General features: G+C 40.4%; 2 protein-coding genes across 5 annotated transcripts in view; one reads left to right on the top strand and one right to left on the bottom strand.

The window, feature by feature from the left end:
• LOC129830399 (sodium- and chloride-dependent GABA transporter 1-like) overlaps nucleotides 1-14,571 on the bottom strand; it is a 40,590-nt gene that overhangs the window by 4,688 nt on the left and 21,331 nt on the right. The window contains exons 1-11 of one of the 4 annotated variants that reach the window (XM_055892947.1): nucleotides 9,664-9,980; nucleotides 9,481-9,556; nucleotides 8,028-8,412; nucleotides 7,648-7,779; nucleotides 7,314-7,414; nucleotides 7,072-7,181; nucleotides 6,789-6,921; nucleotides 5,712-5,846; nucleotides 5,502-5,605; nucleotides 4,273-4,397; nucleotides 3,978-4,090 (exon numbers count right to left, since the gene is read on the bottom strand). In XM_055892947.1, the coding sequence (XP_055748922.1) occupies nucleotides 3,978-4,090; nucleotides 4,273-4,397; nucleotides 5,502-5,605; nucleotides 5,712-5,846; nucleotides 6,789-6,921; nucleotides 7,072-7,181; nucleotides 7,314-7,414; nucleotides 7,648-7,779; nucleotides 8,028-8,256 (1,182 nt within the window). In that variant the 5' untranslated portion in view covers nucleotides 8,257-8,412; nucleotides 9,481-9,556; nucleotides 9,664-9,980. Of the gene's footprint in view, nucleotides 1-3,977; nucleotides 4,091-4,272; nucleotides 4,398-5,501; nucleotides 5,606-5,711; nucleotides 5,847-6,788; nucleotides 6,922-7,071; nucleotides 7,182-7,313; nucleotides 7,415-7,647; nucleotides 7,780-8,027; nucleotides 8,413-9,090; nucleotides 9,186-9,480; nucleotides 9,557-9,663; nucleotides 9,981-10,070; nucleotides 10,389-14,571 lie in introns of those variants that run through there. The other 3 variants (XM_055892951.1, XM_055892950.1, XM_055892949.1) reach the window with 3 other exon arrangements.
• LOC129830400 (troponin C, slow skeletal and cardiac muscles) overlaps nucleotides 10,510-14,571 on the top strand; it is a 33,547-nt gene continuing 29,485 nt past the window's right edge. Inside the window, exon 1 of the mRNA XM_055892952.1 lies at nucleotides 10,510-10,828. Coding sequence (XP_055748927.1) covers nucleotides 10,715-10,828 — 114 coding nt within the window. The 5' untranslated portion in view covers nucleotides 10,510-10,714. The remainder of the gene's footprint in view (nucleotides 10,829-14,571) is intronic.

The following is a 14,571-nucleotide window of genomic DNA, read 5'->3' as shown; positions in this document are numbered from 1 at the left end:
TCAGTGTGGAAGAGGTGAAAAAATGATTGTTGTCTATCAACAATGACAAGCCACCGGGGTCTGACAATCCTAGATGGAAAATTACTGAGGACAATAGCAGACGATATTGCCACTCCTATTTGCCACATCTTCAATTTAAGCCTACTAGAAAGCGTGTGCCCTCAGGCCTGGACGGAAGCTGAAGTCATTCCGCTACCAAAGAATAGTTAAGCCCCCTTTACTGGCTCAAATAGCCAACTAATCAAACTTCTGGAAAAAATTGTGTTTGACCAGATAAAATGCTATTTCACAGTAAGCAAATTGACAACAGGATTTCAGCATGCTTATAGGGAAGGACACTCAACAAGCAGAGCACTTTCACAAATTACTGATGATTGGCTCAGAGAAATTGACGATAAAATTATTGTGGGGGCTGTTTTGTTAGACTTCAGTGCAGCTTTTGACATTCTTGATCATAGTCTGCTGCTGGAAAAACGTATGTGTTATGGCTTTACACCCCCTGCTATAATGTGGATAAAGAGTTACTCGTCTAACAGAACACAGAGGGTGTTCTTCAATGGAAGCCTTCCAAATATAATCCAGTTAGAATCAGGAATTCACCAGGGTAGCTGTTTAGGCCCCTTGCTTTTTTCAATTTTTACTAACGGCATGCCACTGACTTTGAGTAAAGCCAGAGTTTCTATGTATGCGGATGACTCAACACTATACACGCCAGCTACTACAGTGACTGAAATGACTGCAATACTCAACAAAGAGCTGCAGTTAGTTTCAGAGTGGGTGGCAAGGAATAAGTTAGCACTAAACATCTCTAAAACTAAAAGCATTGTATTTGGAACAAAACATTCACTAAAACCTAAACCTGAACTAAATCTTGTAATAAATCATGTGTAAATTGAGCAAGTTGCGATGACTAAACTGCTTGGAGTAATACTAGATTGTAAACTGTCATGGTCAAAACATATTGATGCAGTAGTAGCTAAGATGGGGAGAAGTCTGTCTATAATAATGCGTTGCTCTGCCTTCTTAACAACACTATCAACAAGGCAGGTCCTACAGGCCCTAGTTTTGTCACACCTTGACTACTGTTCAGTCGTGTGGTCAGGTGCCACAAAAAAGGACTTAGGAAAATTGCAATTGGCTCAGAACAGGGCAGCACGGCTGGCCCTTGGATGAACACAGAGAGCTAATATTAATAATATGCATGTCAATCTCTCCTGGCTGAAAGTGGAGGAGAGATCGACTTCATCACTACTTTTATTTATGAGAGGTATCGACATGTTGATTGCACCGAGCTGTCTGTCTAAACTACTGGTACACAGCTCGGACACCCATGCATACCCTACAAGACATGCCACAAGAGTTCTCTTCACAGTCCCAAAGTCCAGAACAGACTATGGGAGGCACACAGTATTACATAGAGCCATGACTACATGGAACTCTATTCCACATCAAGTAACTGATGCAAGCAGTAAAATTAGATTTAAAAAAACTGATAAAAAAACACCTTATGGAACAGCGGGGACTGTGAAGCAACACAAACACACACACACACACACACACACACACACACACACACACACACACACACACACACACACACACACACACACACACACACACACACACACACACACACGATAACATACACACTATACATACACATTGATTTAGTACTGTAGATATGTGGTAGTGGTGGAGTAGGGGCCTGAGGGCACACAGTGTTTTGGGATGTCTGTGAATGTATTGTATTGTTTTAAAATTGTATAAACTGCCTTAATTTTGCTGGACCCCAGGAAGAGTAGCTGCTGCTTTGGCATCAGCTAATGGGGATCCATAATAAATACAAATACAAAAACAAATAACGTGGCTAATAGGCTAGCGTATCTTTAGCAAGCTAGAAACACGGAGCCTAACGTTAGCTAGCTAGCTGCTAAGAGGATGTCATGTCATGTCATTGGAGGAGTGGGTGAGTGACTGACTTTATCCCCTCATATAATTTTTGGTGGTTATACACAGTTAGAGATGTGTTTTGCTTAGCTAGCAAGAACTTGAACGACTGTTATCCAGTAGCATATATTTTGCGTTCACAAATTCACTCTGGCCACCTACTCCGATTTCAAAACAGTCTCGCCTGAGTGTGCCAGAGCGTAGAATAACGGATGAATTTACGAACATGAAAACCCGCTGAATATGACCGGTGTCAGTAAATGTAGGCTAAGAAAATAATAGTTAGTCACAAACGCTCTAGATAACATGTGAACAACCTAACCAGCTCTGCTAGGGCGAGTAAAATGGTCAGAGTGAGATGTTCTCTCATTTGTGTCTGGAAGTGGGTAGCAAGCAAGCTAGACGACTTTAGCCAGTTAGCTTGGGCGATGGGTTGCAAGCAAGCTACAGAAGGACAAGTAGGCTACAATTCCCCATTATGTTTCAGTGCAATTTTGACGGTCACCTAGCTGAAAAAGTTTGAGAGGGTTTATCTAATGTTCCTTAGTTACATTTTAGATCACCTTACTCTGGCTAGCATTAGTTGTTGATCTCGTTGTTGTTGATGTGCGCTTAACTGAGGGAGAGAGAGCCTATCTTTTCATGGATCAATAGAACTGTAAAGTTCGCAAATGTAAGAGGACTCCTGGGGTATGTACATATTTGCAGAAATCCATTCGGGTATATTTTGTGGCTTTTGGCGAATGCATTCTAGTGATCTAAAGTCCCGTTTTTGCAACTGCCTATAAACACACATTCCAGTTCACAGTGAATGGTGGCAAATGGCTTGTTTGCATAAAGGCCTACTGTAGCTATGGTGTACCGGTCTGCGTAGACTCCGGTCCTGGACGAGACAGATATTTTTATTCAGTTTTATTTACTGCAGTGTCTATTAATTGTCCAAACGCACGGCCGCTTCCCCACTCTATATTGCTACAGAATTTTCACAAATTCCCAAACATTCTAAGAATTTATGAAAACATGACATGACATATCTAAGTACTCGCTTGTCAGATTTTTTTTTTTTTAAAGTGTCATATTCCTCCGGGGGGTGTATATGAATAGATTTTTATCATATTTAATATTGCAAAAAATGCTGTCAGTTTCACTTTAATGTTTCTACTATCATTGATAGTCTCGCTCCTGTTTGTATTTTCATTTTTTATCAACTGCAGAATTTGGTAAATTAGTATTTCTATGAAATAAAAACTTCAAAGGACCAAAAAAAGGAAGCCCCGGTAATTGTCAATTACTGGGACATGGATCCCTTGAAGGATAGTATCATTGTTGTACTTTAATTTTACCCAATGGGTAAATATACATTGGTTTATTTATAACATTGTTGTTCATGTAGTAGTATGATAACCATGTAACAGTTGTAAAGAATTACCAAGATGACCAAAACAGTTCAAAACAACCACTGTTATAGCTTTTTTTAGTACTAGAGACCTCATTTTGGCAGCCACCTTAAAAATATAACTCCAACATGCAAAATAGCCATTTCCCTTGCAGTATGAATATTTACAATTCCATATAAAAAAAAAAGGTTAGTCACAAAAAAGAGCACTGGTGTGTCAACTTGGGATTTATCTGTTCCGTATAAAGATGAGTAGCAGAATTGAGTATCATTGCTAGCAGACTCAGTGGCCTTGCAGTAACCCAAATAGCATACACAAGCTAAATGCATGACAACAGAGCACCAGGGGGCCAAGAGAGAGGTGACGTAGTTGTCTTAAAAAGGGTTGACAGTAAAAGTCAAGGCTCATCTGTATCTGTCCATTAGCAAAAAAACTGAAATGAGCTTCTCATGGGGAGAGACCAGGGAAAAACAGCTAGATATGTACCTGTGCTTACACATTTAGGTCAGACGAGCCTGGTCCTAGACCTATAGGTGCTTTAGCTAACACCCCTGACATGGCATGGTAATGATAGCGAGAGGATTGGGCTAAAGCACCAAGAGATTGCGGAGCAGCCTATGAAAACAGCCTTACCTGACTGTCAATCCCCAGCATCAGCAGCATGGAGAAGAACAGGATAGCCCAGAGAGGGGAGACAGGCAGCTGGGTCACAGCCTCGGGGTAGGCCAGGAAAGCCAGGCCTGGACCTGCATACCAAACACACAACACAACACATTGGCTCACAGTTTCTCACGGCTGCGTTTCTCTGTGTGGATTGAGGTAGAAGCAGAGGTGTAATATTAGACTTAGACTGCTGCGAGCAGAAGTCAGAATAGACAGCCCCTATTGTGCGCTGATGGTGCAATTACAGAGGGAGCATTGGGTTTACCTGAAGCTGCAACTTCTTCTATGGGCCTCTTAGTCACGTTCGCCATGAAGCCCACAATAGAGAAGATGACAAAGCCAGCAAACATGCTGGTGAAGGAGTTGATGCAGCACACTATGATAGAGTCTCTGTGGAGAGGAAACATGAAAAAGTCCTGTTGTCACAGAGCTTATGGTGATCTGTCATCTCTTCTGTAGCATCATCATGGATTCCTAAAAAGGCCTTTCTCAGGAGAGAGAGAGCTTATTCCTTATTATTGCTGAGTTGAAAACATATCCCTGCTTAATAATATATTGATGTTGGCCACAAAAGGTGTGCAATGAGATAGTAAAACAATATGAAATGTGTTTTTGTGCAACATTCCAATGGGGAACAATGTTCCTTTATCCGAAGAGGTTTAATATCACAGTAATACCTAAATATGAAATAAAGCAATGCTCATTTTTAATGGATACCAAGCTCCTATTTGCAAAGAAGAGTTTTCCAAAGAATCAACCCTTATTTACAAACCAAATTGCATGATATAGCTAAATATAACTAAATAATATCGGGCCGCTAATAAGCAACAACAAGTAACAACAAGTCAATTGAAATAAATGCAAGTTGAGGCTGCATGATTATATAACTGATGAGCAATTTGTGGGACCTAGGACAAAGAATGGGCTGCTTGGGGAGGATGTGAAATCTTTGTCTAATCGTCTTTTATTTATGCAATGCACATCCAAAGCTGTATAAATGGCCCCGTATTAGACTGAATCCCTGTATTGATTGTAATAATGTTCATCTAAGCTTCTCGTTGTAAATGGCTAATAGCAAGGTCCACATATACTGTTGAGGCAGAGGTAGGCAAATATAATTCAGCCGTGGGACCTCGGAGCGGATGGTCGGGGTGCCGGAACATAATAATCTCTACACTGGAAATTGACCACAACTCAGCCTAGAAATAGATTGTATTTGAAAATAATAATAATTTCATACCTTGATTCCATTGAGACACGATCACATATGTCTCTTTTTTTTGTGTGTGGGAGTACTTGGGAACAGATTTCCTCAATTAAACAACATTTTAGCTGAATTTCTGGTGATTTTTATCCTTTTTTTTGGACCCAAAACTAAAATCCTAATATAAATTGCCGACCCCTGCGTTAAGGTATACTGGTCTAATGGTTGCCTTTTCAAGTCTTGCCTCATACATGATCTTTCCATTTAATAGAAGCCTACCTCCATCTTACCTGTAAACATTATTATTAAAAGGGTTATAGCTCCCAAGAGCTATCAGTGAGCCCAGTCCCAAACCGTAGGAGAAAAATATCTGAGTAGCAGCATCCAGCCATACCTGTCAAGGGGAAATAACCATTTAGCCGTTTGACAAAGGAGGCTGAAAAACGGTTGATTCACATGCCAGTATTTATCTCACATAGAATGGTAAGTTCATTCATTACCTCAGATTCTTTTAGTTTCTCAAAGTTAGGGGTGATATAGAAGCGAATGCCATCCATAGCTCCAGGTAGAGTCACTCCACGGCAGAACAGAATGAATAGCATGAAATAGGGGTACGTGGCCGAGAAGTACACAACCTGGAAAGTGTAACCAACGAGTCATCATCAGCAGCAAAGGAATGCACGCCAACACATGTTAACCATCGAGTTCATACATTTGCAATTCAGTCTCTGCTTCAACAAAGGCCTATTCACTCGAGGGGAAAACCAATGGATTTCTTGTCCTCCAAACTCTCACACGGAGAGCAGCGACAAAAATAAGAAAATAAATCAACAGAAATCTAGTAAAGAGATTCATTGAGGCTTCAATTTGATCCGGCACCATCTCGCTATGCTTACATGATACCCCGTATGAGATTCTAGAGCAAAGGACGTAGGTGGGTGGAGCGTTTTGCCACCACAACAAATGTTATTTGCTATGGTCACGTGACAGATTAGATTTCCGAAATGTAGCACCAATAGGGAGTGAACTGGCTCCAACTGAGGTGGGAGAGGAAAGGACAAAACCGGATTTTAGAGGGCTTGTTGCTCTTACTCCTATCATCACCCCCCCCCCCCCCCCCCCCCCCCCCCCCCGTGAGAGAAGGCACCATGAGCCTGAACATGAATACTGAATGTTTGATGTATACCCTCTCATTCCAATATCAATCTGGACAATAATCAGAGCAATATAAATGATTGATGAAGGTGATATGACTCTGATCGACAACACTGTTTGGGATAGCTACAGTTGTTTTTATTCTTCAATTGTATCTGTCATTTGTGACACTTCTGTCGTTTGTGTTTTTTTTTGTAGTTTTCTGTAATATTTTATGCACCCGCTGTTATTTCCATGTTTTGCCTTCGTAACCAGGTCGCCCTCGCAAAATAGGTTTTTAACCTCAATGGGTCTTATCTGGTTAAATAAAGGTACAAAAAAATAAATACATGACAACGATTAATATTGCATCACTGTCACACATTGGATGCCAGAGAGCTTTTACATACACCTAAATCTGCCTTGCGAAACCAGTCTCTTACCTTGCCAGTCCAGCTCACCCCTTTCCAGATACAGAAGTACACCAGGACCCAAGCGATGGCCAGTGTTATTGCCAGTGGCGCTCGGATCTGCCCTGGTTTTTCCAAGCCATCGGTCATTTGATGCATGTTGCGCCTAAAAGCAACAATAAGACCATTATACACACTGGCAGAATGCTTTGCAGCAAAGGGACATTCCTTTTATACTTCTCAAGCAGGCATGCAGGGTACTGTAATGCTGTGCTGAAGCGACAGACAAAAAAAAAACAGGCAGTCGATGTCTTACTCCCAAAACTCCATCACCGCGCTGGTAAGATTGGTGTTATCGACAATACTGTAGTTTGAGTAACATTTGTCTGTGTTCCATGAATTGCCACACGAGCTCCATGGAAGTTCCTGAAAAACAAGAAGGATTAATGCCTGTTTTCCTCCTTGACACAATGAGCGATCTCACATGATATTAACGAGGATGCTGCAATCTCCAGTCATCCCCATGTGGCTTGTAGGAGGTAAAATGGTGGCACTTACAGAGGTAAAGGAGTTGTAGAGATAGTATATGGCCCAGGCGATGATGACAATGTAGTAAATGTTAAGCCAGAAGGACAGGACAGCTGCCGCAAGGCCAACACCTATGAGATGGAAATCGATGACATGTCTGTGCATGCTCCTAACTCTCCAGCATATTCAGGGTGAATTACAGCAGAACTCTCTCTCTTTCCTGGTTATGGCCATGATTAGCATATCACACAATAAAGATAGGATGCACAAGTGGGCCAGCTGACAATTAGGAATTTGATTTAAGATACCAAAAAAAATGACCGTAGAAGATACAGTAAGAGCATCGCATGAGTAGAATGTATACCTTTGAACACGGGAGCCAGTTTCCAGACTCCAAGCCCACCAATTGAGGTGTATTGACCAAGAGCGGTCTCAAGCAGGAACAGCGGCATCCCAGCGAATATGAGTGTCAAAAAATAGGGGATCAAGAAGGCTCCTGCATAGACACAAGCAAATCAAACCAAATATAAATGTCAGAATAAAACCACACACACATGCAATGGAATGTAGAAGCTAATTGGCATCATTCAATTAGGATAACAATAATGCATGTCTGAGCTCTTACACGAGGGACATATTCACTCTTCGTTTCACATAATAATTAGTGCTCGGAATGGACGAAGCACCTACTGAGTAGTGAAATGAACTTACGTTATATGACTTTTTTTTTTAAATCGTGTTTACCTCCACCGTTTTTTCCACAGAGATATGGAAATCTCCATACGTTTCCGAGTCCAATTGCATAACCTACACACGACAGAAGGAAATCGAATCTCCCTCCCCAGGTTTCTCTTTCGGGAAGATCCTTTTTCGTCTGGTCGCTTTTCACGTCCAGTGACTTGGGTTTGTCATTAGTTGCCACTTCGTTAAGTTCTGTTACTTGTCCATCCGTTTTGGTGCCGTTCGTCGCCATGTCTCTCGATTTGTAGTGGTCCTGGCCTTGGAACGCGAAGCTTCAGCACCAGTCCACGCAGACAGCAGTTTCGCGGTTTTTGACCCAAAACCTTTGAACCAAATGTCTGGAAGCAGGTGACGGCTATGGGGACACCGCTCGTCAGTTGCCGTTAACCTGGAATCGGTGAATAGAGTAATTGGTCGGTTTTTGAGAGCGCACTCAAATTGGAAAATGCATTAGACAACATGATGACATTTACAATTGATTGGCTCCAGAATGAGAATGTAATTTAAGAACGAATCCAATGAGTGAATTACAAACAGCTGCCATTTACAGGCATTGTATGTAGCTTGACTGTTCAAGCTAATTGTAAGCTACTTAATTTAAAAAGCATTTTTAAAGTCAGATGTTTTCCATCGACTCCACTCAAGACACTAATAACCGTCTCACCAAATACATGCAATGCAGAGTCTGAGACACAACAATGCTATAAAAAAACAATGATGGCACATCAATGACGGCACAGGACTTTTTTTCCCCATAAAGCAACGCAGACGTTTTGGTTGTGCGTAGATTGATTAGGCTGTAGTCTACTTCTCTCTTCCCCAATATTCTTACAAATCAAATCAACACAATTTGCAATTGAAATACAGTCAATTGTCGAGTAGGCCTATGCACATCACCGAATGCATGATTATTTGCAACGATAAAAACTTTCTGACATTGTTACGAATCCAAGCCATCCAGCTCACGCGCAAAACGCAACATTCGAGAATGACATATGCAGATCCAATATGAGAGAGCAACAATTACACCATGCAATTGACACGTGCATATACGCTTACTAATTACCTATGTGCTGGTTTTAGTGGACAGGAAAACCTACAGCAATGTCTCAACCAAACTGGATCACAATTGCATTGGAGACAAAGGAATGCCCAAAGCATAAAGCTTTACGCATCAGGTTGCACCAATAGTATTCCATTCTAGTCGATGAGTAGAAAACCAAACGCACTTCTATATGGCAAGACATTTACATCGTTTTATGAACTATTCAATTAACCAGGAGTGCCATATGTTGTATTTAATTGGCTATAAGACATGGTCTAACGTCTTTATGGTTAGCAACGTTCCATACTGCCACGTTCAGCTATACGGGTTTAATCACCGTCATTATCACTTACAATGAACAATACACGCAATTGTAATTCACACACACATCAAAAAACTCAATTTACTTACAATAAAGCTGTGCTCTCTGCCACCGACGATGTGCTGCCTGCCACAAATCTCGAAACGAGGTATCCGTAGATTCCCCCTGAAGTTGTAAACTTCCAGTTTTACTTGGAACATAAAGATATTGTCTTTCCATTAAAAGACTTGGAACAAGCGCCAAAAGTGTTTTAGAGGAGAGCGCGCACGTACCCGGCTGCAGGGAGCTGTCCAGCGGCTAGGTGCTGACGAGGTGGCTGAATCAACACGAGAAGCAGCCGCTTCGCCTTGTGCAACTGTCTAACATCAACAACCAGAAACGTTCAGGGGAGCGCAATTCTCATCTCCCATCTACATAGCGTCAATGTCATCTGAAAGTCGCCCCCCTCCTCCTCCGTGTAGTCTACACATCCACAACTGACATCGCACTGCATGTTTTCTCAATATTTCATGTTTTTTTTTTTACGTGTTTTCACTGTTTGGGAAATCTTGAGTAGGTCTAAAGCAGTGGTAAGACTTCGTTGACTTAAGGGAACATGGCTTTCTCCGATCACTTACAATGAACAATTCACGCAATTGTAATTCACACACACATCAAATAACTAAATTGACTTACTTACAATAAAGCTGTGCTCTCTGCCACCGACGATGTGTAGAGGGGCTCATTAACATATTGGCCACCTTATTTTACACTATAATAAGATAATATTGTTTTCACCCCCTAACTTGAACACACGTATGTGTTGCACTGTTTTTTCCCCTCGACCTGTCACGGTCTTCAAATTAAGGAAAATTCTAAACACCTCATTCCCAGCCTGCCTCAAGACCCCAAATATGTCATCCAATACACCCCGACCCTCCTCAAATCAAATGTCATCTTGGGGTGTTAAATGCAAGCATATCGAGGGCAGTCAATGCACGATTAACAATTCCAAACTGGCATAATTTGGAAGGTGAGGCCAGTTGGTGGCTGTCTGCTTTCTGGCAAGTGTGATAAGGGAGCCTGTCAATAAAGGGAGGGGGCACTGGCTGATTGTCTAACTCTGCCTGTAATCGTCTTTTAGCCCACCGTCTCCAGAAATGAAAAGGCTGATGTGAGAGGAATCAACTCACCAAATAGAGAATAATTTAACTCACAAATTCTAGTAAATATGTTGCTTCAAGCCGTAGAATTCAAGCTGCAGGAGATTTTACAGATGGGGTTGTCGTAAAAGTGGACACATGGAAGCCTAACGGAGTGTTAGCTGAATTATTTTGTTTTGAAATGTTTTGTTGTATTTTGTCTCACTCGAGAAACCAGACGAATGCAAGGCAAAAAAGAATGCAACATTACCCTCTATGGACTTCTAAAAAAACAAAACAAGTTTTGACTTCAGTGGTAAGTATATAACAATATTATCTGACTTTGATGCAGGATAAAAACTGTATTGAAAGTATTCTGAAATAAGAGGAACATTTTATCATCATACATAGATAAAGTTCGTTTTTTTTTATAGATGTTGTTTTCCATATCAGGTCAGTGCCAAAAGTTTTGGGGGGGGGGGGGGGGGGGGGGAATTTACACTGTATAATTGATGAGATTGTGGTTGACAGCTAGCTATATCTTATTACAACTCCGTTGAAGCATACCAGGTCTAAGTAGTTTTTTTTACCAAGCAGTTTTGTCGTGAACTTTTGCTAGGGCATTGCCCACAACATATTTTTTACTAAACAAAGAAGCAAAATATGACACTTTGTTATTTTATTTTGTCATAATACTACCTTGAATAGCTTAAAATGTCTATATTTGATCCATACTCAAAAATTGTGAGACACATTTGTGAGACACTTGATTTTGAGATACATTTTACTTAGTTGTGTAAAGTGTGGTGAATACAAATACAGTCCATTCCTAGAAGTGAATTCCCAGTAATATCAGGGGCATTTTGGCAGTAGAGTACAGTACAGTGTGAATGTTCCCATCCTACTCAGACAGTGAGAGCAGAGCGGCTGAGAGGGCAGCAGATGGTAAACCAATGAGGGGTGAACTAACCCACTAAATGATACCACATTAAATGCAGCATTTAAAATCCCATCTGGGTTGCCATCCCTCTGGACATGGCGTTTTAAACATGACACACATCTACACACCTGCTGATGCAACACAGAGACAAGTCAACGGCTGGTGACACTGGTGTCACGCCTGCTCTCTCTGCTGATCTCTGAACCCATTGGCTTTTCGTTCCTCTGAACTCCATGGTTTTCATTCTCCGAACCCTGAGCAATCCACTTTCACTAGGCTGCATGGCCGTGTGGTTCCACTCTATGAATCCCCATGCGTGTTCCATTAGCTGGAGATTATATGCAGTGCCCTTACATGTACTGGCTTCATAGCGGTTCATGTGATCATCTTCGGTGATTGATCACTGCCAACATCATGAGGTCTTCTGTGTCTTCCTAGCTCACGGAGAATTCCAAATGACAAGTCTGTGAACAGTGTGTTCAGGTCAATTTCAATGGAAGGAATGTGCGAAACTAACATATTCCTATATTGCTTACAGATATCTCCAATTCTTATCTTTTCCATTTTATGACGTATCCATATTGGGATAGTAATTGTATTTTGCAGCAAGCAAATACACACTATATGTTACAATTTGAGTTAAATATTGGAACTGAATTGAAAATGGAATTGTGAAAAATAAGTTGATGATCTAATGGCAAAAAAAGGAAATAATTTCCAGATAGTATTTATTGCAAATTGACTCATAGTAAGATGATGGTACTATGATATTGCCAAGCTCCCAATATCAAACATTTTTCATACGGGTTTGCTTATTATATTTGGGTGAAACATAATGTAACATTGATATTAATGTATGGACCTACTGCATGAATCTGTGAAAATGGAGAATGGCAATTAAATTCCACCAAATAATAAACATCTTATTATTAAAACGCAAAGATAAAGGATTTGGAAATATAGCTAAGGTTTCTCTCTTTGAATACATTGAATAAGTCAATAATAAGACCATGCAACTGACAAAGTTAACCTTTGGAAATGAATAAATATGAAAAACGAAGACATATTGAATTTGAATACTGATACATTGAAAATGGTTTCATCTGTAATCGTGTGAATGCTATTCTCATTATATGAAAAACAAAGCTTGTTGAAAATGTTTTTCTTTTATATTTAAAGGCAAATGTTAGATTTGATCCCTCAGTTGTGGACATACATACAGTAACTCCTATGCTGTCACATAATTCCTTCACATGATAATGACAACAGTATAACAAAATATATGTTGCATGTTGCACCTTGCATATTCCTTGCACAACCTTACATTCACATCTGTGTTTAATTGTTCTGTACTTTATGTGAGATTAGAGCATCTCTAAATCACTCTTCAGCCCACTACTTCCAACAATCTGACATTCGAGGTCACAAACGAGCTGATTACTATGATGATTAGTCATTAGTATGTTAATCCTAAGCAATCCAAATATTTTATTCATATTGTTGACGACTTGTTTTTATCTGTGCTGCCAAAAATGTACACGCATTTCAGTTGATGAAGTTTTTGAAAGTTAAAATGGAGAAGGTAGAAGAGCTTAACATTTTGGCACAAAATGAGGACCCGGGAAAAACATTGCTCAGGAAAATCTTCCATTGAACTGGTCTCAGCACATACAACAAGGCTGTAAATGGAATATGTACAATATGTGTACATTGTCACTTTAATCATTAAATATAACAAGCAATGACTAAATAGGAACATCCTGGGGTGATATACCCCAGTAAACATGCTAAGAAAATGAAATCTCCTCAAGAAGAGAAGCCATGGTCCCATTTGTCTGTGCCTCCTCCAGTAAAGCATTTGTTTAGGATGACCTAAATTGGTGCTAAGTGGATGCCTCAGCAGCTCCGTCTCACCACACGTGCACGCACGCACGCACGCACGCACGCACGCACGCACATAAGAAAACATAGAGCTGCTGAAGGCAGTTTTATGCAAACTAAAAAGCTTTCTTATAGGCTTTAGCTTATAGGTTGGCCAATCATATTCAGGGAGTATCGAGGGGAGCTTCAATCAGATTTGTGGAGCCTGTTCTCTCACTCAATTCGGTGTTTCTTGGCTCTGATTTCACCTTAAATGCAAATGAGCAAAATCCCTCTGCTGCAGAAATACTGGCTGCTTTTTTTTCTGTTGATAAGCATTTTGACGCAACATTTGTCAAATAATCAAAAATAAGCATAATGCCTGCCTCAACAAATATGCGACGTAAGACATTTAAAAGGTGAGTACGATGTTTCACGTTGTGGTCATCGGCGTATCAATGTACAGTAGTAACAATGAGATAGACCCCTGAGTTTAGAAGTCCTGACAGCCAGCACACATTTATGTGGGTTTAGTAAACATATGACCTCCATGAAAAAACAGTATTACACTAAATCGCTTCAAATTTTGTACATGTGTTGCTAGGCAACAGCATAATCGGTCTCAGTCTCCCTCTTCTTATGTGCCTCTCTCTTGTGGGATTTCTGCGCTACTAATGCCCAAACTCCATTAATGCCCAAGATTAGGCTTCTGAGGGTGAGGAAAAATAGGCACCCAGAAATCCTTCAAAATTCAAATGTGCTTCAAAGACTGAATGAATCATGTAACTGACTTTACCGTCCAATGAAATATTACTAATACCATGCTAACAATATCAATAGTAATACTTGTTTTGATGCTTACTTACTTAATATACTAATCACTGCAACTTTTTATAAAGCTCTGCTGCCGCCGACTACTAAAGTCACCTCAGCTGCCAATCACTACTACTTCCATATTTGCACTTCCCATTATACTACTCCTACTGCTACTACTATAATCTCACCCGCCAGCCGGCTCTCTGCACCAGCAATCTAACCTGGGGATGAGGTTACTATGACTACTACTACTACTACTACTACTACTACTACTACTACTACTACTACTATTGGGTCATTAAACCAATAGGGTGCTTTTTGGGTAGTGTAATTTGGTTATTTATTTTTGTACATAATCTTAAAGAGAACATGTTCAAGTTAATAAAAAAACATGTTTTCCTATCTCCAGAGGTTCAATTTAGAAAAATGACTATAAAGGGTGG

The sequence above is a fragment of the Salvelinus fontinalis genome, chromosome 31 (genome assembly GCF_029448725.1).
Source record: "Salvelinus fontinalis isolate EN_2023a chromosome 31, ASM2944872v1, whole genome shotgun sequence".
Lineage (NCBI taxonomy): Eukaryota > Metazoa > Chordata > Actinopteri > Salmoniformes > Salmonidae > Salvelinus > Salvelinus fontinalis.
This window is presented reverse-complemented; position numbering and strand designations above follow the sequence as displayed.